The 22,254-nt window shown below is 41.6% G+C and overlaps 1 protein-coding gene across 3 annotated transcripts; it reads left to right on the top strand.

The window, feature by feature from the left end:
• The first annotated feature begins 1,328 nt into the window (after positions 1 to 1,328).
• On the top strand, positions 1,329 to 20,299 carry PROK2 (prokineticin 2). Of its 3 annotated transcripts, XR_004820181.1 has the most exons (6): positions 1,329 to 1,620; positions 4,998 to 5,123; positions 16,215 to 16,266; positions 16,534 to 16,631; positions 18,268 to 18,337; positions 20,188 to 20,299. XR_004820181.1 is itself a non-coding variant. In XM_027584542.2 (4 exons), exons 1-4 carry the CDS (start codon positions 1,525 to 1,527, stop codon positions 13,862 to 13,864), a joined length of 390 nt encoding a protein of 129 aa, XP_027440343.1. In that variant the 5' UTR covers positions 1,329 to 1,524; the 3' UTR covers positions 13,865 to 15,413. The 3 variants fall into 3 exon arrangements, 2 of the variants coding, with proteins under 2 accessions (XP_027440343.1, XP_027440344.1); XM_027584542.2 differs by lacking the exons at positions 16,215 to 16,266; positions 16,534 to 16,631; positions 18,268 to 18,337; positions 20,188 to 20,299 and adding exons at positions 12,407 to 12,469; positions 13,760 to 15,413; XM_027584543.2 differs by lacking the exons at positions 16,215 to 16,266; positions 16,534 to 16,631; positions 18,268 to 18,337; positions 20,188 to 20,299 and adding an exon at positions 13,760 to 15,413 and having other exon boundaries at positions 1,338 to 1,620.
• The last annotated feature ends 1,955 nt before the right edge of the window (positions 20,300 to 22,254 follow it).

Raw genomic sequence — 22,254 nt, 5'->3', positions numbered from 1 at the left:
CTTTTTTTTTTCCACATTTAGTCTGAATGCTTTGGCATGGGGAACCCCACCGTCTGAAAGTAACTTTGTCTCAACTCTACTCACTGCGTTTATTTATTTATTTATTTATTTATTTATTTATTTATTTATTTATTTTCACTGCGTTTATTAAAGAGGCTGAAAGACGCATCTGCTTTTCAACAGTTTCTGGTCCTTGAGGGACCAGAGAAAGCCAGAGGTTCTAACAATTCAGAAACAAAGTTGTGTTTCCCAGAACTTCGGCGCAAGCAAGGTTGGCAGTGGTCACAGCGAGGTATTCATGAAATCGTTTTCGTTGAAGAAAAACAAGCTGTGATTCTTGGAACTAGGTTTGGGTCAGAGATGGAAGGTAATGTGTCACTCGTTCTCTCATGAGTAGCCTAGAGCCCAGTAGGCGCTCAAGTCATGTTTACCTGAATGAATTCATCACAGCGATGCTACATGGCATCTTCCAAGAAGGAAGGGTGATTTTCCTGGGCTGGAAAGTAAAAGAAGAAAGAGCTGCCTACCTACAGTTCAGGGGGCCTCAGCCTGGCGGCCCCGAACCAGGCGTTCTCATTTCCCCTTGGCATCATCCTGAACTGCTCTGCCTGAAGCTGGCGCGGTGTTACAGAAGGGAGGAAAGGCATGTGGGGAAAATCAGAGAGGAGAGGGTCGGGAACAGATGTGAGCATAAAGGGAAAGCATTAGAAATGAAAGAAAGAAATTGGACTCCCACAGCTGGAAGGACAAACCCCACCATGTCGTCAGGGATGTGGGATTAGGGGTGATTTTGCTTGCCCTTTGTTCTTCTTTCCTGTCTTCCACGTTTCCCGGTTTATTTGTTTGATGTGTGTCTTTTCTGTTCGGTTATTGGACCATGAGGCCAGACCCCAGTGGCCAGTACCTGGCATGCAGCAGGCGCCCTGCGAAGACCTGCTGAACAAATGAACGGGTTCGGAGGCTCCCGTCCCTCCCCTCCCCGCTCCCCCGGGTGTCTAACCGCCCCGCACGCAGTAGGCGCTCCCTAAACATCTGCACGGCAAATGAGCTGCAAGTTTTCGGCGCCCAGCACGTGGAGCTTTGGAAACCAGGACAGTGAGCGAGCGTGTCTCAGACCACAAAGCGGCTGGGGCGCGTGCGAGAGGCTGCGGCGGGCGGAGGCGGGAGGCGGGAGGCGAGGCGCGGGCCGGGAGCGGGGCGCCCCGCGGGGGGCGCTGCCTGCGTGGCGCCCGGGGCGGGGGCGCGGGGAGCCGCGCGCCGGCACGTGCTCCTCCCGGGGCCGCCGGGCCGGGGTGGGCGCGCGTGTGCGCGTGGGGGTGTGGGGTGTGTGCCCGCGCCGTGCCCCCCGCGCGTGCTGCCGGGCGGACGCCGGCGTGAGTCACAGCGGGGCTCGCCTTTATAACGGCCCGGAGGCTCGCGCCAGCCGCCCGCCAGTCCGCCCTCCGGCCGCTCCGCGCTCCAGCGAGCGCGCCCCGGCCCCGCGCCCCCAACGGCCCCCAACCGCCGCGCAGTCCCGAGGGCGCCATGAGGGGCCCGCGCTGCGCCCAGCTGCTGCTCCTGCTGCTGCTGCCGCCGCTGCTGCTCACGCCCCCCGCCGGGGACGCCGCAGTCATCACCGGGGTAAGCGGCCCCCGGCGCACCTGTCCGCCCGGGATGCGCGCCCGCGCTGCGCCCTGGGGGCTCGGGCGGGGGGTGGGGAGCGGCTCCGGGAGGGTCGCCCCGGGCGGGGACACCTGCCCCAGTCGCCCTTTGGCGCTCTGGGAGAGGTGCCCTGCTCCAAAAGCAGCGGACGGCCCGGGACCCTGGGCGCGCCGTGGAAGAAAAAGTGACCGAAGTGTCACCGGCCTCCTTTTTCACCACCTTTCCCCCCTTGCTTCCCTCTTAGACCCCTGCAAGCTCTCTCCTCGAGTTTGGTCTGTTTTTCTGTTAAGCTGAAAGAAGTTTGCTTTCAGAGTCTTCTCTAGCACTTCTTCGAGGCGTTCCAACCTCGAACCTTAAAATTTGGGAGACCCTTTCTGAAATGCATAGGGGCAAGACGAATATCCCCCAATCCTGAGACTTAATCCTCTGGTCAAGGAGTTTGCTCCCCTTGTACCCTCCGCAGAAACCCCTTGAAATAACTTGGTCCGAGGCCCTGTGTGCGTTTTGAAAAGCAGTGTGGGCGCTTCCTTCTGGTTTCCAGGGCTTTTTTTTTCTTCAGCTTCTTCAGGTTTTCCTTTTAAAAGTTTTCCATTTCCAGTTCCTGATAAAACACCTCCAGCGTTCGGGCATAATTATGGAGTAGGTTACAATGTAGATGTTTGTTTCAACTTAGAGAAGTTGTCCTCATCATTTTTGAAAGTAGGAACTGAGTCCATTCTCTCCTACTCCCACCAACAATTTTGTGTGTGTGGATCTGAAGGATGAGTTTACAGTAGTCTACATCAACAGTGCAAAATCCCTACCATTTCCTGGTTGCTCATCTGCTTTACTCTTTTATCTTTTTTTTTAATCTTAAATTATTTTACACATCCATTAAATTACTTCAATTATCTAAGGCACACTATGGGATTTTAAATAAGACTTATATGTTTGAACTGATGATACATAATGACATACTGAAATTTGAGGGAAATCTGTCCTTGTCTTGAGAAAACAAAGCTCCATAGTCTCAAGTTAGTTCATAGGTTTATAGCATCTTGAAAGCCCTTGTACAATAACAGTATTTGGTTATATCCAATAGGTATTATAAGCATTGTGGTGTTTATAAAATAGAGGTTTTTTAAAAGTGTCTTTGAATAGCTTTGTCAGTCAGTGTGGTTGAAAAAAAAAAACTTTTTACAGGTCTTTCTAATATATGAGTTGGAACATGATTGGGTTTTCTCCCCCCTCTTCCCCTGCTGGCTCATTTTAAATTTCTCCTAATCCTCTGAGCCCAGAATTCTTTTGCAATATAAGTATCTTTTTGTTCCATTCACAGGACAACACTATTTGAATAGATCTGCAATGGGTTAAGGATGAAGGGCATTAGGAAACAGCGGTCTAATTAAATATATATCAGCCTATGCATTTTTTTGTAAATATTTCCAAGAAGTGATGCTTTTTGTTACAAAAATGAAATTTTATCACATGGGGTGTTTATCTGTTGGAGAGGCTTAGAGTGGACTTCTCTATGCTGTTTTTGTTGTTTTAACTCAGTATTACCAAAAGAGAATTTTTAAAAATTTCTCTAAGCAATGTAGCAATAAAGAAATGTAGTTATGTTTTCATGACAGGAACCATCTGGAGCCAAATGAAAAACTTGGTAACTTACTGTCTTCAGGATGTTAAACATCCAAGTGATTGACTGAATTTTTGGAAGATTTTGGCTGGATTTTGATTGTCTTTTAAAAAGGGTTAGTGGGGTTTCAGAATTCCAGGTCTTGAGTATCTGTTGACAGAAAATACTGCCTGAAACCTCCACCTTTAATATTTTTTTTTTTTTTTTTTGGTAATAGGTGTAGTTATTTTGAAATTGATTTATGTTCCACATAGATTTGTTAAAACCATATTGGAAAAGATCATGTACAGAACCTCTCATTTATGAAATGTCATGGCCATGTATACATGATTTCTGGCATACAGCTAAAAATTGAAAAATTGAAATGTTTGGATGTTTTCCTCTGAATGTCCTAACGCCCCAAGGTGAAAATTGTATTTTTTTCAAATTGTATGTTTTTGTCCATATAGTTGTTTTAAATAGACTGGGAAAAAAACTCTAATGAGGGAAATAAACCAACTCTAAAGCAGGATGATTGGTAATTTTTACCAAAAAAGCAGTGAATAAGGGTGTGCCCATATATTTATGTTTTGAGAACTTGTGGCTAGGCCCAAAACTTTGAAGGAGAAAAACGTGGAAGGAGTGTTTTAGTTGTTTCCAATAAATGTAAAAAATTTAAATTTTTGTCTAAATTATAGACTTTTTAGTTTCTTACATATATAGTACAGCATGTTTTTACCTCATCGCTAGCAAAACAGAGTATTACACACCATTCAAACAAAGCATTCTATTTTTTGTTGGCTCTAGGGAGGAACAATTGTTCTTCAGATCTATTTTTATGCAAATAAATTTAGACTGCATTATTTATTGCTATTTAGATAGAGTCTGAAAACTCCTCCATAGTTGATTCTTTAATTATTTGTATTTACAATTTTTATATTGGGAACAGATGCCTTGAGTAATCATTGTTGATAATTGCATCTGTCATTTGCATTTCTAAATCTGATTAATCTTAAAGAATAGTTCAACTGATTTTGTAATGTACACATGTGCATACCCTAAGCCAATAATTTCCTTTTTGCAGCTTACTCACCCGAAAAAAAAAAAAAAAACAGTAACCTAAGACAAAAGTCTTGGTTTGTCCACTCCCAACCTATGAAATTTCTTTTTTTAAAGAGGAAATGTGAAAATCAAGCCAGTGGTTTGAGAAACATCAAGTCTCAGGAACCAAAATGCAAATATTTGAAAGGGAAAATGAGCACTTTTAAAATTTACATCAGTGCCTTTATGGGTCTGGAGCATTTCATGCCAGATTTAGAGACCATTTAAATCCCTTTTTAAAATTGGGCCCAATGTATTCTGCGGTTAATAGTCATAAAATCTTGTGATTCAATTTATGTAGTTCCTAATGGTCATGTATAGTATAAGACTAATGCAGACTCGTTTTTCAAATTCAAAGCCAATTCAGCCACAAAACACTAGAAAAAGAGGTGATTTTCTGTGTGTGTTTATTTAAGATTTTCATAACGTGTGGGTCATTCTTTAGGCCATTTTTTTTTAAACTAGGAAAATCTCTTCTGTTCAGATTTTATGGTAAATATGTGCAAGCAAATGAAGATTACAGTTCTTTTTTATATGTATGATTATTAAAATCCTAGTGGTTGGAGATGTAAAGAGCATTTTTACTGCTAATTTTAGATTTCCTTAGCCCGAGTCTTCCCCGCCATCTATATTTATCTGTTTGTTTGTTACATTTCAGGCCTGCGACAAGGATCCCCAGTGTGGTGGAGGCATGTGCTGTGCTGTTAGTATCTGGGTCAAGAGCATAAGGATTTGCACACCTATGGGCAAAGTGGGAGACAGCTGCCATCCGCTGACTCGTAAAGTTAGTATATATATTTGTATTCATGGTGGTTCTCTTATGTTGCGGTAATTTAACTCCAAGCAAGGCCTGTATGACAGGAAACCCAGGCTAATGTGCTTGAAATTATAAGTTGGAGAGGATGACAATGGAAAACTACCTCCTCCCCTCCTCCCCTCCCGTTTTAAAGAACTGGATCCTCTACCATCCTTATTCTAGTGAATCATTTTCATATTCTTGCTCTCATGACATTAGAAACATTTCAGAAAAATAATTTCAAACACATGAATTTGCCTAAAAATGATTTAGGACAAAAATATATGTGTGTGGTACAGTGTATACTTCTTTGCAGCAATTGGAGTATGGAAGTTCTTGAGAAGACTCTTAATATCAGACCCACTGATAAAGCAGAAGTAGATAACTTTGTGGTTTGTTTCTTGCACAAGATCATCAATGATACTGTTATCCTTGTATCTTAATTTAAAAGTCCTTTATTTTCACTTAATCTACACAATACACTTCATAACCATAGAGGTTAATGATATTTAATTTTCCAATTTATTCAGTTACCTAACAGTTCAGTGTCCCTAAATAGCACTTTTGAACAGTTTTGGCAATAAGTGGCATGACCTTATGTTGGCAGGATCGGATGGCACTTTTGAGGTTGTGTGGCAGAGGCTCCTGTGTGCAAGGGCCAGTCAGCGACATGACTCAGGAAGGTGGGGTGGGTTAGAGGCAGGAGGGAGCAGAAAAATGTGTGGAGCTTGGAGAGTCTTGGCCCTTCTGAATCAAAACTTAAAATGGTGGGATCTCAGTAAGATGCCCCAGGGACCCAGGTGGCAGTGCCTTGCTCCCTTAGCGCCACCTACTGGTTTTACCCAGCAGCAAAGGGAAGCCCCAGGGCCATGGAAGGCGCGGTCCCAGGCCAGGTGGCTTGTTGGGGGCAGAGCTCAGTCTGTCTGCAGCATTCTCTCCCATTTGAAATAGATGGAATGTTTTCCAAGTAATCTACCTTCTGGACTCTGCCTTCTACCTTTTTTTCTTCTCCACATGTGGTTTAGGGTTGAAAGCTGTAGTAAAGCCCAACATCTTCCCTGTCCTCGACAGTTGCAGATGACAGTTAACTGTTTTGACTTTTCTCCGAGTGAGGGTAGTGAAATAAATGGGCTTATGTCAGCTCTGTGAGCTTTCATAGGGACTCCACTTGTTTGGGTCGCTCTGAAGAGAGTTTGGCTTTCCTGTGGTTTCCTTGAGAAATAACTTCCTGTTCCGTTTAGACCCATCCCTCCCCGTGGCTTCACTGTCATTGTCACACGTGACACATACCTTTTATTCTTGGCCACTTTAAGATAGGAAAGGTTGTAAACCGTTAGCGGTCTGTCTCAATGCCAAGCTCCCAGTGAGGAGGTGACACCAGCCCAGCCACCTTTGGCACTGATGTCACTTTTGTCATCAAGTGCAAGCCAACTTTTGTACATTTGAGCCGCTGTGCTTGAAAAAGTTTGCTCTTAACCTTTTCTTTTAAGAATAGTGTTGTTTTTGTGCAGTGTTAGTATACCCTTACACACCCTGCATACCAGAATTGTGCAGCCTGACATGTTCTGTGCAACTGTTCTTTGTCATCATAGCAAGGCACAGTTGCCCCTTGGTGAGGGCTGTGACATCCCAGACCCCCTGTACTAAATGTTGGATATGAGTTTCTCATTTCACACAACAAGCCCGTGAAGCACATTTGTTTCCAGCACCTTCTGCATACAACCACAGTAAGCCTCAGAGGGACTCAGTGACTGGCTGGGGTCACCAGGTGAGAGGGCACGCAGCAGCATGGGACTTCATGTCTGTGTGATGCTCTGTTGGTTGTGTGGTGTTAATCACCATACTCTTCTGCCACCGTGAAAGTGGGTTCGTCTGCTCAGGTTAACCAAAACTGGTTTGTGTGGGATGAGAGATAACGGTCCTTCCTGGGAATATGTCACATCCTGTAGTTCTGATGAGTTTTCCAAATCTGAGGTATTTTAATAAGAGAACCAAATTCTCTTTCCCCGGGTGCCTGGATAACTTCCAGTTCAGGTATATGTAGTGTAAGGTCATTTCTGAGAGTAAACAAAATCATTCTTCTCCCGGAAACCCAGGTACATCTCTACGTCTTTGTTTTTAATCACAGTTGTAATAATGAAGTCTTTAATATTAAGTTATGGTTTTCATAGTAGAATGAAGTGATTAAAGAACTAAAGAACTAAAAAAATAAATAAAGGTTTTATGTCAGATCTTAACTTTCCCCCCATTCAGATGCCCACTTGAAAAGTGTTTCTAGAACTCAGTTTTACAACTTTTGCCACTGGATACTTTTCTGTCTCGAAAATACATTTTCCTATGTCACTTCTATTTTTAAAGTAGGTCCCGGAGTTGTTACTTGTTCTGGGTGAAATTAACTTATCCTGGTAAAAATCTAGTTACTTCCAGATTATCTCTCTACTATGTTCTATTCAAAACAATTTGAGAATAAAAACTTTTTGTAAATGCATCCTGGTGAATGTAATATACAGTATTCAACTTCAAACTACAGTTTAATGGCTCATCAGTAAATGGTAAAAGTGTAGACACTGCATTGAAAATTCTATTTCAATATGATGTGTTCTTTCCTTTTTCTTCCTTTTTTTTTTTTTAAAGGGGAGATTAACTGGTTGTGGTTACAGGGATTGGTGTTTTAAAAACACAAGACTATGAATAAGTGAAGACTACACCTGTTTAAATTTTAAACTTTCCATTCTGGCTTGACTTAGTCATAACCACAAATGTCTGTTTATTTTGATAAAGTGAGTAATAGTTGATGAATGGAATTGCAAACTACAGGTAGGAATTGATAGTCACAGATTGCTATTTTATTTCAGATACATCAACTAATTTGTGGAGTTTACAGTGACTGCTACACTCTAATTTTAGAATTGTACAGTTTTTAACTTTACATTTGATGATTGAAAAGTAGAATAAAAAATCAGTTTACCTAAGAACAGGATGTATGTTTTCCAAACACATTTTTAGTCAAATAAAGGTTTTAACATGTATTCATTTTTAACAATTTTTTAATAGTTACGGATGAATTACTGAATCGTATATCTTTAAGGAATATTTTACTGTTTTAAAAAACCCACTATTTTAGTATTTCTATTAATACCTACACTTCTCAGAGTTTACAAAGATTAGCCATTTCCATCCCATTCTGATTGCTTCTTGGCTTTGGAAGTTTATAATTATGTAGTTAATACTTTTATTGCTTATCATTATATTTTTGTTTTCAATTTAAACAACTGTGTTTCCTCCCCCAAAATTGTTTTTGCTTCGCTTTTTATGTTAACATTTTTAGTATCAGTTTTACTTTTTGTTTTCTGGTGGTTTTTTTTTTTTTTTTAGCTACATTTTAAAACTTGACCAATACATTTTCCTTTTCTGAAAAAAAAATTAAAATTAAAACCTGGGACTTGTCTGTGTTAAAAAAAGGATAATTTAAAAAATTTTTAGCAGTTTCTGTTTTAGAACCAACCTATGACATACTTTGTAAACATACTTTCAGGATAGAGTATAACTTTAAAAAATATTAACTAAAATATGACTAATATAACTTCAGAATTTAGTGGAAGATGGGTGGATGAAAGCCTAATATGTTAATTTCCTCATCTTTCCTATGACAGAGGTCAAGAGCTGCTATCTACATTTTCTCTCTCAGGACAGCATCCTCGCTGTGAATACAAGTTCGTTGTCAGAGAGACTCAGGGGACATAAATATACTTTAGTCGAATACAGAGTTTCTCAGCCAGGGCTCTGTTGACAGTATGGGGCTGATAGCTCTTTGTGGTGGGGACCATCCTGTGCATCATAGGATGTTTAGCAGCATCCCTGGCCTCTACCCACAAGATACCCATAGTCTCCCTCTCTCGGTTGTGACAACCAGCCATGTCCCCAGACTATGACACATGTGTCCCCTGTGACGGTCTGGGGGATGGACCTTGCCCTGTTTGAGTGCCACTGGCCGAACGCTCCACTTACTTCCCCTCACAGGACACAGTGTAGGAGATAAAGCAGCACCATTGCATTGGGAGCTCAGCAGCTCCCCAAACACACAACATGGCTTGCCGTATCTTCCACACGGGGCACTTGTAGCTGCCCTAAATGAGAGCTAAAGTGTGTGTGGGGGGGGTGGGTCCTCTTGACTCACAGAAGCCCACCCCTACTTCTTACAAATATTTTGCACCCCTCTAGACCCAGAGGCCCAAGCCTGCATGCCAACAGCTTCCCAACCCAACTCAAGTTCCACACAAGCCAGAGGCTGACCCCCCCCATTCCCTGTTTTCCTCTACTCTTTGCAAGGATACAGAGCAGTGGGAGGCCAGAGCCCATGTTAACCCTCTCTAGCCACAAGAAGACAAATCATTGCATGATTTAGGGTTGTACGAATATATACTTATTCCAAAAAAAAATTTGAAGAAACATTTTAAGACTTGACCAAATTAAAATACATTGGCGATCTTCCTAATTATTAAAGCTGGAAACTGTGAGAGGGGGACAGGAACCGTGAGACTTTTAGTTTCTATTTTATGTGCTATTATGCTATTTGAAATTTTTTGAACTATGTACTTTTATTGACAAAAGTTATGGTAACAAAACTGGCTTTCTTTAAAATTGTCATTTTTTTATTGAGGTAAAATTGTTATATTAATTATGTAAGTTTCAAGTATACAACATTATAATTTGACATCTGTCTGAACTACAAAGTTATGACCATCCATCACTATTCATTTGACCCCCTTCACTCATTTTGCCTACCCCAAACCTCCTTCCCACATGAGACCAGTGCTTTTTATGTGACATGACCAGGGTTTTCTTCGTGTATTCTTCTTTACATTTTCTTTAGCAAAAGTGGCTGTTTTGAGAGAAATCGCAAATGATACCTGTGTTTTGTATCAGTCCTATTTTCTCTTTAAAAGTGCCACAAATGGATAAGAATTGTACCTTGTGGAAAGTGCTACAGGTCCTACCTTGGTTACTTCTAGAATCTGCTTTTTGGAATTCTGGGCTTTTGGAAGTGTTGGATTGAGTTGATTCTAAAATAAACCATCAAGTTGGGACTGAATGGTTAGCTCCTGGGCTTTCTTTGTGCCTCTGAAGATGCATCTTCTGTATACTTTCTCATGTCTCTGGCTATTAGACACCTGTTAACTTTGCCACACAGTATGTGTAGAGCTAGGGGGCGCCTGTGTGACTCAGTCTGTTAAATGTCTGCCTTTGGCTCAGGTCATGATCCCAGGGTCCTGGGATGAAGCCCTGAGTCAGGCTTCCTGCTCAGTGGGGAGCCTGCTTCTCCCTCTCTCTCCTCCTCCCCCGTCCCCCTGCTTGTGCTCTCTCTCTCCCACTATCACTGTTGCTATCTCTGTCCCTCTCCCAAATAAATAAATAAAATCTTTAAAAAACAAAATATGTGTAGAGCTAGAAATGAAGGGGGGCACTGGAGAAATTGCCAAGTATCTCTTAAGTGTATCACATCAGAAATGGTGTTCTTTGTCATTAGGGGCTCACAGATGGAAGGAGAGGAGGAAAACTGCTTATGAGCAGGTGCAGATAAAAAAGGCTTGGCAGGGGGAGAAACAGACCGGATCTTGAAAAAGGGGAGTGGGCTTGAGAAGAATAAGAAGAGAGCATGCAGGTATAAGGATCCCTGCAGGACAGTGTAATCATGATGTTAAGGTTGTTGGGACAGATCTGGGCTGAGGCCGATACTGCCTTGGCACCCTCCATAAGAAGAAGGATAATTCACAATATTTTTGAAGGATTCACAGAAACCTCTGACCTTGTGAGCTCATTGCAGGGCCCCATGTAGGCCCCAGAGGGAACTATACACAGGAAGGCCTTCTGCATCTTTGGCTTCACGTTAAGTCCATCTCTGTGAGTTTGGTGGCATGAGTCACTTGGGGCCTGCTCAGTGCCGGGCAGTGGTGTGCAGAGTGAGGAGAAGCCACAGGACCTGGGAAGGCCACCCCTCTGCCTTCAGGCAGAGCACGTCTGGACGGGGGCAGGCATTGGCAGGAGATAGAGCAAAGTCTGGAAGAAAGTGGACTGGGTTTGATTATGGCAGGTTCCCTTTTAGCTGGGTGACTGCAGTTAGCCGTGTTACTTCACCTCAAGAGGAAGCCACTTAGCTTGTGTCAAAATAAGGCAAAAATGTGGCATACAGGTTTGGTGTGACGTTCATGTGCCATGCCTTATGAAGCCTGGGCATGGCAGGCCACCGCTCTTCTTTTTCTTTGCTCCTGTTTTCAAGGCACTAAGAAGGTACCTGACAGGCCAGAGAGCACCCGTGGTGTCTTGATGCACACGTCACAAGACTGCAAGCATCATGAGGGTGCTTCTTCACAGCTTTAGCTATCCTACTGCTTATCTGTCTTCTGTCATTAAAACTCATGCTGCATGATGGGCCCAGGCCTTTCCTGTTTTGTTCATCACTGTATCTGTAGCACATAACATAAGGCCTGATATGTCAGTGACAGTAAACATCTGCTGAATGAGCGAATAAAGGAAACATGCTTGGTGTTGTCTGTGTATAACAGTTTGACATGTTCATTATAGTTATAGTTCACTTAGCTCAGGCTCCCTTACCTTGGATATCGCAGCCTCTGTTCTTTTTTCAGAACAGAGGCTGCGATATCCAGTCGGCACATTGGGCCCGCGAGTTCTTACTGTTGGGGGGTTATCCTGCGCACTGGAAGCTGCCTCGCCGCACCCCTGCCCTCCACCCCCTACTCACACTCCTTCCCCCAAGTTGTGACAAACAAAATATCTCTGGATACTGCTGGATGTCCCCTCGGGGGCAGAGTCACCCCCAGCTGGGGACCACCGGCCCATGCAGTAGTTTCAGGCATGGCCAAATGAAGCTCGCAAAGTCTCAGGGCTAGAGGAGATCCTACAGGTCAAGGGTTAGAACTCCTCATGCTGTCCGCTTGTGATTGTCTGAGCCAGGCAGCTGTACCCGCCTCCCCTGACGTGTTCTCAGTGCCAACAAATGAGCTAGCCATCCGCGTGCCGCCCTTTGACACACACAGTGACAGAACCATTCTGAGCACAAGTCTGCGTGGCGCCGACGGCTGTGGCACCTGCGGGCAGGCACTGTCATTAGAGCCTTGACAATAAGGCCCTTGGCAAAAGGCTGAGGAACCTGGGGTGGCTCTGCCTGTTCACCTGCGTATCAGTGCCCACCTGCTGCTTCCCTGTCTTCCTTTTGTATTTATTGATCTCAATCATTTCCCTGGCCCTTCCAGAACCATTTTGGAAATGGAAGGCAGGAAAGAAGAAAGAGGAAAAGAAGAAAGAGGAGGAAGGAGGTAAGAAGAACATGAGCATGGTACCCACTGAAGGATAATGTCCAGCATCGTGGGCCCTGGCCACTTTGGGACTACCATACAGATGGGTCTGTCCTCTTAGTTCAGTCCCTAAATAAGGTTAGAATGGTTCTGTCACTGTCTGCAGACAATTTTTTTTTTAATGTACAGAGAAATTATTTAGAAGACATCTGGAAGATGCATCTCAGACTTTCTCATTAGGACAGATAACTGGTTATGGGGCAGCCTGTTTTGGTGGCAGAGAATAGGAAGGAAATACACTAGAATGATAGCAAACAAAGCATCTCAGTTGAGAAACAGACAGGATGCATTTTTCTGCCCTGTGTAAACTGTGTAAGGATCCTCTAATAGCTTGCCTCTCTCACAGTACCCTGGGCCAGAGTAATTTGCCATCCCATTTCATTGATTATCAGTTGCCTCCAGGCCTGGGGTTAAACTTTCTCTCTATAACTTGCCAAGGAAGTGGATTCTTAAGAGGGCACCATTCCCAGGGGAGAGGGAATGAGTTTTGTTCTTTGCCTCTGGAACGTGTACATATTTTGAGGGACTCCCCTGAAAGGCCCACCATGCCAGTTGCTGGTTGACCCTCCTCAACCCTGCTTCATTGGTGGCGTGGGCAAGACTTAGAAATACCACTTGGATGACTCTTGGAATGAAGCCGACCTTTCTCTGCTGGCTCTCCCTAGGCCAGGGTTTAGTTCCTTTTCTGTGACTCAAGCTTGCCTCCTTCCCTAATTTCCCTTTTGTTCTTCCCCTATCCACACTCCCCAGAATTTTGACCCCTTCTGCCATCTGTGTGCAAACGTGTGAGTTTATATATTGCTCATTGTCAGTGACTTCATATTTTCTCATCACTGCGGTCATACCCTTAATGTCATGCCCTCCTTAAGGAGCTTCATTAGTAGGATGCTATAAAAAGAATTAAAATGAAGAAGTAAAAGGCAGTATAGCTTGGTGGTCAAAAGCTTTGTCTCTCTGGTCCAGCTGCCAGCCAAGCTTCAAGTTCTGGGTCTGTGAGCTTGGGCCAGTTGCTAATCTCTCTGTGTCTCAGTCTCTCACCTGTAAAATGGGTATAATGAAAGCATTTGTCATGTTCACAGAGCGGTTATGGGATGAAGAAGGATAATAAAATGCCAAGTGTATTGCTTGATGAAGAGTTAACACTCAATATAACACTAGCTGTTCTTATTCAAAGACATTTCTCAAGAATAGTTTTTTGTTTTTGTTTTTTAACATTTCCTGCTCTGATTCAGTTTTCTTCTTTTATCTTAGGTTCCATTTTTTGGGCGGAGAATGCATCACACATGTCCATGTATGCCGGGCTTAGCCTGTTTACGGACTTCATTTAATCGATTTATTTGTTTAGCCCGAAAGTAATCACTTGAGAGTAGAAACTTTAAATGTGAACAGCCACATGATGTCTGTAAAGTCTATTTACTTGTGATTGTGCCAAACAAATAATATGCCAGAAAGAAATGCTGTTGCTTTCTCAACTATCCAAGTAACATTTCTATCTTTGATGTTTAAATGACTTTTTTTTTTTAATTGAAAGAGGATTTTAATTTTGGATACGAATGTAAAGTGCAGGGCATTATGGAACCGGTTCTCATTTCCCTGTTTGTGTTTTGGTTTGGCTTGGCTCTTTTAATGCCAATAACTCACCCATTTTCACAAAAATGAGGAGAATAAGAATTTGTTACTTTGTCACGGAAACTTTTTTTTCTCAAACCCCCTCTCCCCCCAGCCCTGCCCACCACACACATACACACACACACACACACACACACACACACACACCCTAAGGTCTCTTTTCTCTCCTCAAAGAATTTTAAGGCTCTCACTTTATTTTTCACCATTTCCCTCACCAGTTCTTTTGCATTTTAAAGTGGGGGGCGGGGTTATCGATCTCCTCTAATTTGCTAGCAGAATTACTGTTGAGAATCAAGCTTTTTGCCTGATACTTAAACAGTGAAGGGTGTGTAGTTGAACTAGACACTCGACTTCTCCTAGATGGAGTAGAGGTTGGGGTGCTTCTAAACTTTCATGGAACCTGTGCCTTCAGGTTGGCTGTGTGACAGGTTTGAGTGAGTCCAGAGGGAATGGAAAGTCAATTTGGTCCTTATTTCTAGATTTGGGTTGGTTAAAAAAAAAAAAAAAAAAAAAACACTTCCCCAATACAACAGTACATTTGTTTCTCTTTCTTTTTATGAAGTTTATTTCTTTTTTAAGTCTCACAGTTAGAGATGGTCCAGAAAATGTCACTTGAAGAGGAAGTATTGATTTTATTCTGGCATAACCCTTGTTACCATTTTAAAATCGGTATTAAGTTGTAATTTAAGCTTCATTTGTAACCAGAAGTTCTCTTATAATGGGTTATCTGACATCTGCCATGTGTACCTATATCAATATTGCTGTGTAAAAATTCTGTATCAGAATAATGACAGTATTGTATATCATTTGATTTATTTTAATATTATATCCTTATTTTTGTCACAGTTGTCGTCAGTTTTTATTACAAGCAGATTTCTATTAGCTCATATTCTAAAATGGGCAAAGACCCCAACGTTGGTCAGATAGCACTCACAGGATGTGCTTGTGTTCACTTTACATACAGGAAAATTCTGTTTGCATGAATTTTAAGGTCGTACAAAAAACAATGTGTAAATCAGTGAGGTTTTGGAACATGAAGGAAGATTGTGACGTGCAAAACTGGCTGTAATCAGGAATGGACTCCTGGGATGTCACTGTATTGATTCAGCAAATCATGATCCAGTGTTCATCACGAGTGGTTAGGCAGGAGGCTAGGTGCTAGCCGAACGGTGATGAGAAACCTTGAAAAACCCCTCCAAGTATTGTAAATGGAATCAACGTCGCAAATAAACAACTTATGAAATGTGTTTAACTGACTAAACTTGACCATGCCAACCCACTAACCATTGCAAAAAAAAAAAGAAAGAAAGAAAAATTTGTCCATTTTGTAGTTATTTATTCAGCCAAGGCTTACAGTTGCATGTTATATATAACTTTACCCTAGGGGCTAACGTGTCCTGTAAATGTATGGGATTTTGCTGTACTCATTACCATACCTGGGCATAGAAGTATTATTTTTGGTTCAATTTCATTTGTGTGCAAGAAGCGTTCCTCAGTGAGTCTGTTGGAAAAAAACATCGACTTCAACAAGTGGAATTATGGGTAAAGAAACGCACCACAGAGTTTTGCTAAATGTCACTTTCATATAATGGTTGAGACACCCTTTTTCAAAAGTTGTAAACACTTGATTGGGTCAATCATCCATTTTCCCCCAAGTTAAAAAACATCAAACAAACTTTTATAAAATTTTAGTTTTACATATACCAAGTTATTAAAAAAAAAAATCACTACAAAGAGGTAGACTGTAGTCTAGAGAAGGAAGGTAGAGTGTGTGTGGGAAACTCAGAACCGTGTCTCCTGACTTGCTCACTGCCATTCAAAGAAAAACAGAACTTTATCATTTGGTACCTCTCCCCTGGGTTATTATTTTTATTGGGGAATAACTCCTTTTTAGTGTACAGCTTTATTTGGTTAGTTTTTTTCTTTTTTTAGCTTGTCACCAAAGTTAGCACTTTTCACATAATTGTTTCAAAAAACTTATAATCGTGTTCCATGGAGATTCTTTAAGATAATTGTATGCAAAGCTCACAAAGTCTTGCACTATAAAGACTGTGGTACTGTTTCTTCCCATCCCCAGGATGCTCTCTCACCGAAGGTGGCCAGACTTCATAGGCCAGAATGTCTGCAAGGTAAGGCAAAGTGAGAATTTACACAAGAAAAAGTTAAAGTCAGCAACCTACTTTGATGTAAATATTGGGAATGGATTCTATCCATTCTAAGAGAGAAATAGATCTCAGGCCAGCACCTACTGGCCAAACTCAAGTGGACATTTGGATTTCTTTGCAAACACAGACTTTCATGAAAACTATCATTTCTGACTTCAACCTCTTTTTTTTTTAAGCATCTCTTTTTTTTTTGACCATGGAAAAGTTTGTGCTAAAACTATTTCCTTACAGACCCTCTTATCTAACTGAAGACCTTCATCCTTCCCAGCGTTTCGGTGTTGTTCTGTGGTTGGAGCTCTACAAAGTCAGTCCAGGGAGAGATCACACACGTAAGCCAATTTTCTTCTTCATTGGTTTTAAGATCAGAAATTTCATCCCACTCAGAATTTCCTAACTTCATTTTTTGAGAAGATTAAAGCTGGGGACGATTTTAAAAGCAGGACATTTTTGGTGTTCAGTGAGGATCCCTGTTTAAAAATTCATTGACAACCTTTTCTGATCTTTCTGTTTTAACACATGGCCATGTATTTCAGGTAATATCATCAGAATTAATATTTCTTTGGTTCTTCCACATCTTGCCCCTGGTTTGTTAATGGTCAGTGTTCCCTTCTGCACAAAGGAGAACCGTTTTCCTTCTAGTATCTTTAACAACATAATCCTTAGGTAAATTTATTACCCCCCCAACCCCCACCCCCTGCCGCAAATCAGAGCACTTTCAGAACACACATCTCCCAAAACTAGAGGTGTCATTAATATGCTGTTCTGGAAGTACTGCTCCTTTTTTTTTCCCATCATCCATCACTCTCGGAGATTGTAGGCTTTGTTCATCTAGGGCGAGGCTGGAGTGTTAGAATTTTTTTTTTTTTTTTTGTAACTACTTATTTTATTCTAAGGTGCACCCATGTTTGAGAGCCACTGAGAAAGAATAAAGGAATATGCTTCTATAGGAAAGCTGCTGCTTCCCTGGGACACCCCTTGGCAAGACACCTTTCTAGTTAGATTAGAAGTGGGGAGAGTAGCTGTCTGCCTTTTCTTGCCACCCTCAGAAGTTCCTATGATCCTTAAGCAGAAATGAATCTGTTTGGGGGATTTTTTTTCCCCACCACAGTTTCTAGAACGATAGTCACAAAAGGGTCCCATGTGAGAGTTTTAACCACAGTTCCATAGCTCATTTGAGAAGTCTATTCAAAGTTCCTTGGAATTAGGTTAGGGGAGCAGGACCTAGCTTGTCCCTGGGCTCTTGCACTAGCCCTGAGGCAGGGCGTGGAGCCATGGGGCTTTCTTCCTCCAGGGGAACCCTCCCAGGTGACAGTTTTCCAAACTGCCCCCTCTGCCAGCCCCGCTTTCCCATATATCTCCAGATTTCATTCTATTTTACTGGGCCCATAAATCATCCAAAGGCTCTACAAAGTCCAATGTTGCAGCAAATTGTAACTGAATAACTCACACTAGAAAGCATTTAAATAAAACCTATATATGCCACAAGAGAGTAGAAGCCAGAAGGTGGGAAATCATTGTGTGATCATGATTTCTAACGATAAAAGGCATGGTCTCATCTATATCATGTACATACACGGTACGCACCCTGGTGTCCAGGGCGGACTTCAGCCTTATGGGGAAGCCTGGGGCCCCTACGCATGCATGAGTTGTGCCAGCCAGGCAAAACCATGGCCTGCCCCCTGGAACGGCAGCTGTGGGGGATGTTTCCAGGCATTCACTCACTTTAATCAAGGATTTCTCAAAACCGACACTCCAGACATTCAGGGCCAGGCCATTTTTTGTTGTGAGGGATGGTCCTGTGTTTTATAGGCTGTTGAGTAGCTGCCCTAGATCCAGTAGTTCCCCTGAGCTCTCACACCCAAACATGTCTCTAGACCAAGCGAATGGGTAGGGGTAGATTGTCCCCCTGCGAGAGCCACTGGTTTAGTCTGAAAATACTTTCCGTCTGTATAAATTCTGTTTCAGGATCAAACAAAATTTGAGATGACAGTATTAAAAGAAAAGTTAAACCTTCAAATGGGGCTCTACAAAACAGGTATTCTGAAAATAAGAAATTATCATTCGAATTCAAAGTTGTGAAAAGGTAAACATCAGATCCATTTTAATAGCCAACCAAAGAGTTGTCAGTTGTACATCAGCTCTATAGTTTCCGGTTTCAAGTAAGCCATTTTTTTATGAGCCTCTCTTTAAAGCTTAAGGCAAAGGGCTCAGATAAAATAACCTCAGTCGCAGATGAAAGATTTCACAGCTTTAGAGTGCACTTCGGAGTAAATTTCCACATTGTTTAAATCCAGATTTTCACCATCTTGATTAAACTGTGATATAATTTATGAAAAACGTTTGTGTTGCTGAAACTCAAAAGCTAACAAGAAAAATTTGGAGAAGACTGCGTTTTTGTATTAAGTTAGATTTGAATAGCAATTGAGAAGCTTCCCAAATTGAGTTTTCTCAGTGCAACTGGGAATGGACCTGTTCCCTATAGGCAGGGCTGAGGCTGGCTTGAGTGTATGTGGCTCATCCCGGCAAAACAAAAACTTTTTATTATGGAAATTTGTAAACATAAAAGTAAGCAAAATTTTATAAGACAGCCTCCATAGATTCATCTCTGGTATCTTAACAACAGTTCCCATCTCAGTGCCAACTTTGCTCCACCACCCCTCCCCCCAGGACCTCCGACTCTCCTGTGTTGTCTTGAAGCACATCAGTTTGCTTCCTGATGGATAAAGACAGCCACAGTCTTGTGTGTTACCAATGGTAGCAATCCTTTTTCTTTTCATGGCCACTCTCTGCTTGGATCTTGCTAAGGTCCTTTCACTGACCAGCCTGTGCCCCAAAATATTTACTCTTGAGATGTATTTTTGAAATCCCAAGTTGGAGTTCAAAATGGAGGAGCAAAATATTTCAGGCCCAGAAAGTGACTATATGAAAGAATGTTTGCTCCTGTATAAAATTTTAAAAGAAAATATTTGCTGCTCAAAGTAAAAGACTCACAGAAGAATATTGCGGACTATGGCGAACTATGGTGTTGGGCTTGGGTTCTGGGGAGTTGAATGTTGTCTACAACCAATAGTCCATTGGACAGCAAATGTTAATATTCTCTGTTAATTTTCCTGGATTTGGTTAGGAGGGGGAAAATCTTTGAATGGAGGACTTGGCTGGTGGACTCGATCTTCCATAATTCATTCCTTCATTCTCCCATTCTCTCTCTCCTCTCTCTTTCTTTCTTTCTTTCTTTCTTTCTTTCTTTCTTTCTTTCTTTCTTTCTTTCTTTCTTTCTTTCTCTTTCTTTCTCTTTCTTCTTTCTTTCTTTCTTTCTTTCTTTCTTTCTTTCTTTCTTTCTTTCTTTCTTTCTTTCTTTCTTTCTTTCTTTTTCTCTTTTCCTTCTTTTCTCTCTCCCTCTCTCTCTTTCCTCTTCCACCTCCTCCTCCTCCCTCTCACCCCCAAAAGTTTTAGCTAGGCACATGGCCACTCATCTAGACATCTAGAGATTAGTTTACCAGTAGCCCTTGGCCAGGTGTGACCATATGAATAAGTTCTTAGCAATGGAATGTGAACAGAAGTCCTCTGCCTCACTTGCTTAAAAGAAGTGCCCTCCACTTCCTCCCCAACAGGGAGATGGAACAATGAATCTGGCTACTTTAGGCCCAGAGTGGAAGGCACTTGGGGAAGAGAGTAGAGCTGACCCACTAGCCAGGTCACTGGATGATGTCCTGAAACGGTCATCCAGAACCAGAGAAATAAGCCGCTCTTATTTTGGGTCTCTGTAAAACACCTCTGCCCTAACCAATATAAATGGAGTCATTCTTTTTTAAAAGTGCATTGTTTTGTTGTACTTTATACTGGATTCTGTGATCTTCAAAACACTGTTTCTGTGTTTTCCTTTAGTGACTGTCCTGCAGAGAGTGGGATCAACCCCCTACCCAAAACTGATTTGCATTTTGGGACTGATGATGGCACACCTCCCAAAGGATGTGGCAAGGTTTATTACTCATATCATGGGATTTTTCTGGCGAGAGTAGAACAGGTATAAGTCAGTCCAGGTGGCAGTAGGCAGGTGGTTTGGATGGTTTTAGCTTTGATTGTGCCAAGAGGCAGGGCCAGCCTGAGAATTCCTACCTGCCGGGGCTGGATAATCCAGCTGCAGGGCAAAAAATAAAGGGAATGTGAGGCTTGAGAGCGGTCAGTGTTCAAACATCCAAATTGGGGTTTTCCTCTTTATCCCAGTCCTGAAATAATATCTTAACAAGAACCTGATAACCAAATGGAAGAGGAATCTTCAAATCTGAAATAGTTAAACTTACTTAGATACTTTGGTCATGAGACTATTAATATTCCAAACCAAAGAAAACGTGTAAATCCATTTCTTGTTGCCACTGTTCTAAACTCAAATATGTCATCTACCCATGGATTAAGAAATCTTGGAGACAGGGAATGTCACTGAGGTCCATTACAACTGTAAATTTTCTTAGGATGTTTAAGTGAATTTTAATCTCACCAAAAGGTGCTAGGTAAAAACTTTAAATGACAAACTTTCAGAGAACAAAGCTGTTTTTTCAGGTAGTAAAGTAATATGCCATTAGCGGAAGACTAATTATGCCTTTGTATAATTGTGTTCCTTTCAATAGGAGGCAGGTTATTAAATATATATCTAAAGGTGTTTAATTCTAATATCTTTATAAAACTTATAAGGTAACTTAGAAATTTAAAAAATCTTTTGTCAGACCACATGTTACCATACTCATAAAGGATTAGAACAATTATGCAAATCAAATTCTAGAAATAGCTCAGGGTATCCCATAATTCCTCAAGATAGATATGCTAATTAAATGGCTCGTGACTGTGGGTTGAAAGAATTACACACTGTACAGTTTCACTCTTTATGTCACTCTGCCGAATGAATACCTGTGACAGGTTCCTCCCTATCTTCTCTCCTTCTTCCTCTTCTACCAAGTACACTGCTATGCAAATTGGTCAGTGCTCAGGAAATACATGGGGGAAATATATGGAGGAATAAAAGGGGAAAAAAATAAATATGTTACATGAAAAAGACAAGGAAAATTTTCATTGCCTCATGCATTTTACATTTCATGATCTCTAGAGAATATTCTAATAAGGCATGTATTAAGTCAGCATTGAAACTTTAATAATTTTTCAAAGCCTTTTGAAATTGCAGCACATCTGTATATCAAGAAAATGAAACCGTTTATTGCACTCTCCACGTTCCAACACAGGTCCTAACCAAAAAACAGTGTGTGCTTCTCAGATATCAGAGCCTGGCAGAAAATAAGATTTCCCATCCTAGAAAGCTTCCCAGACTGGCATAATTCAGGTAATAGAAATGAATCGGGGAAATTTTAAAACATACACTTAACCAACAGTTCACATGTTCTCCACCTAGCGTAGACTGACCGCTTAAATCTTAATTTATAAATGACTAAATTATTCCTCCTAGAAGCCAAATAATAATAGCTTTAATGTACCTGTCTTCCTAATGTTACTGAGAAGTAAGAGAATTGCATTTATGCCTTGACATTGCAACTTAAAATAGTTTTGCATGTTTTCACTTTGTAATTTGAGGTGACTTCAAGACTCGGGACTTGTAGACATAAATTTCAAGCTGTTTCTTTATTTGACATAACTGCAACCAGGACACAGAGTGAGTTAAACACCTAGTAAGTCTCTCCCCCTCCCTTTTCCTTGACCAAAAGCACAAAATACCCTTTTCTGTAGGGTAAACCTACTGCTTCTAGTTCTTCTTTTGGGAGGGAAGTGAAATGGTCTTCTTAAAGACTACCTGTTTGATTTCTATTAAGTTCTGACTCTTCTAATCAATAATGTCTTTGCTGGCTCTCCTTGAGGCAAGATTTTGTGTAACGAACTTACTCCATTAAAATGACCACATTCTTTACTGACCCTTGAATATTCAGAGAGAAGTGGAACAGAAAATGCTGA

The sequence above is a fragment of the Zalophus californianus genome, chromosome 1 (assembly GCF_009762305.2).
Source record: "Zalophus californianus isolate mZalCal1 chromosome 1, mZalCal1.pri.v2, whole genome shotgun sequence".
NCBI lineage: Eukaryota > Metazoa > Chordata > Mammalia > Carnivora > Otariidae > Zalophus > Zalophus californianus.
Note: the sequence above shows the minus strand (reverse complement) of the source record. Positions and strands in the feature narration are given on the sequence as shown.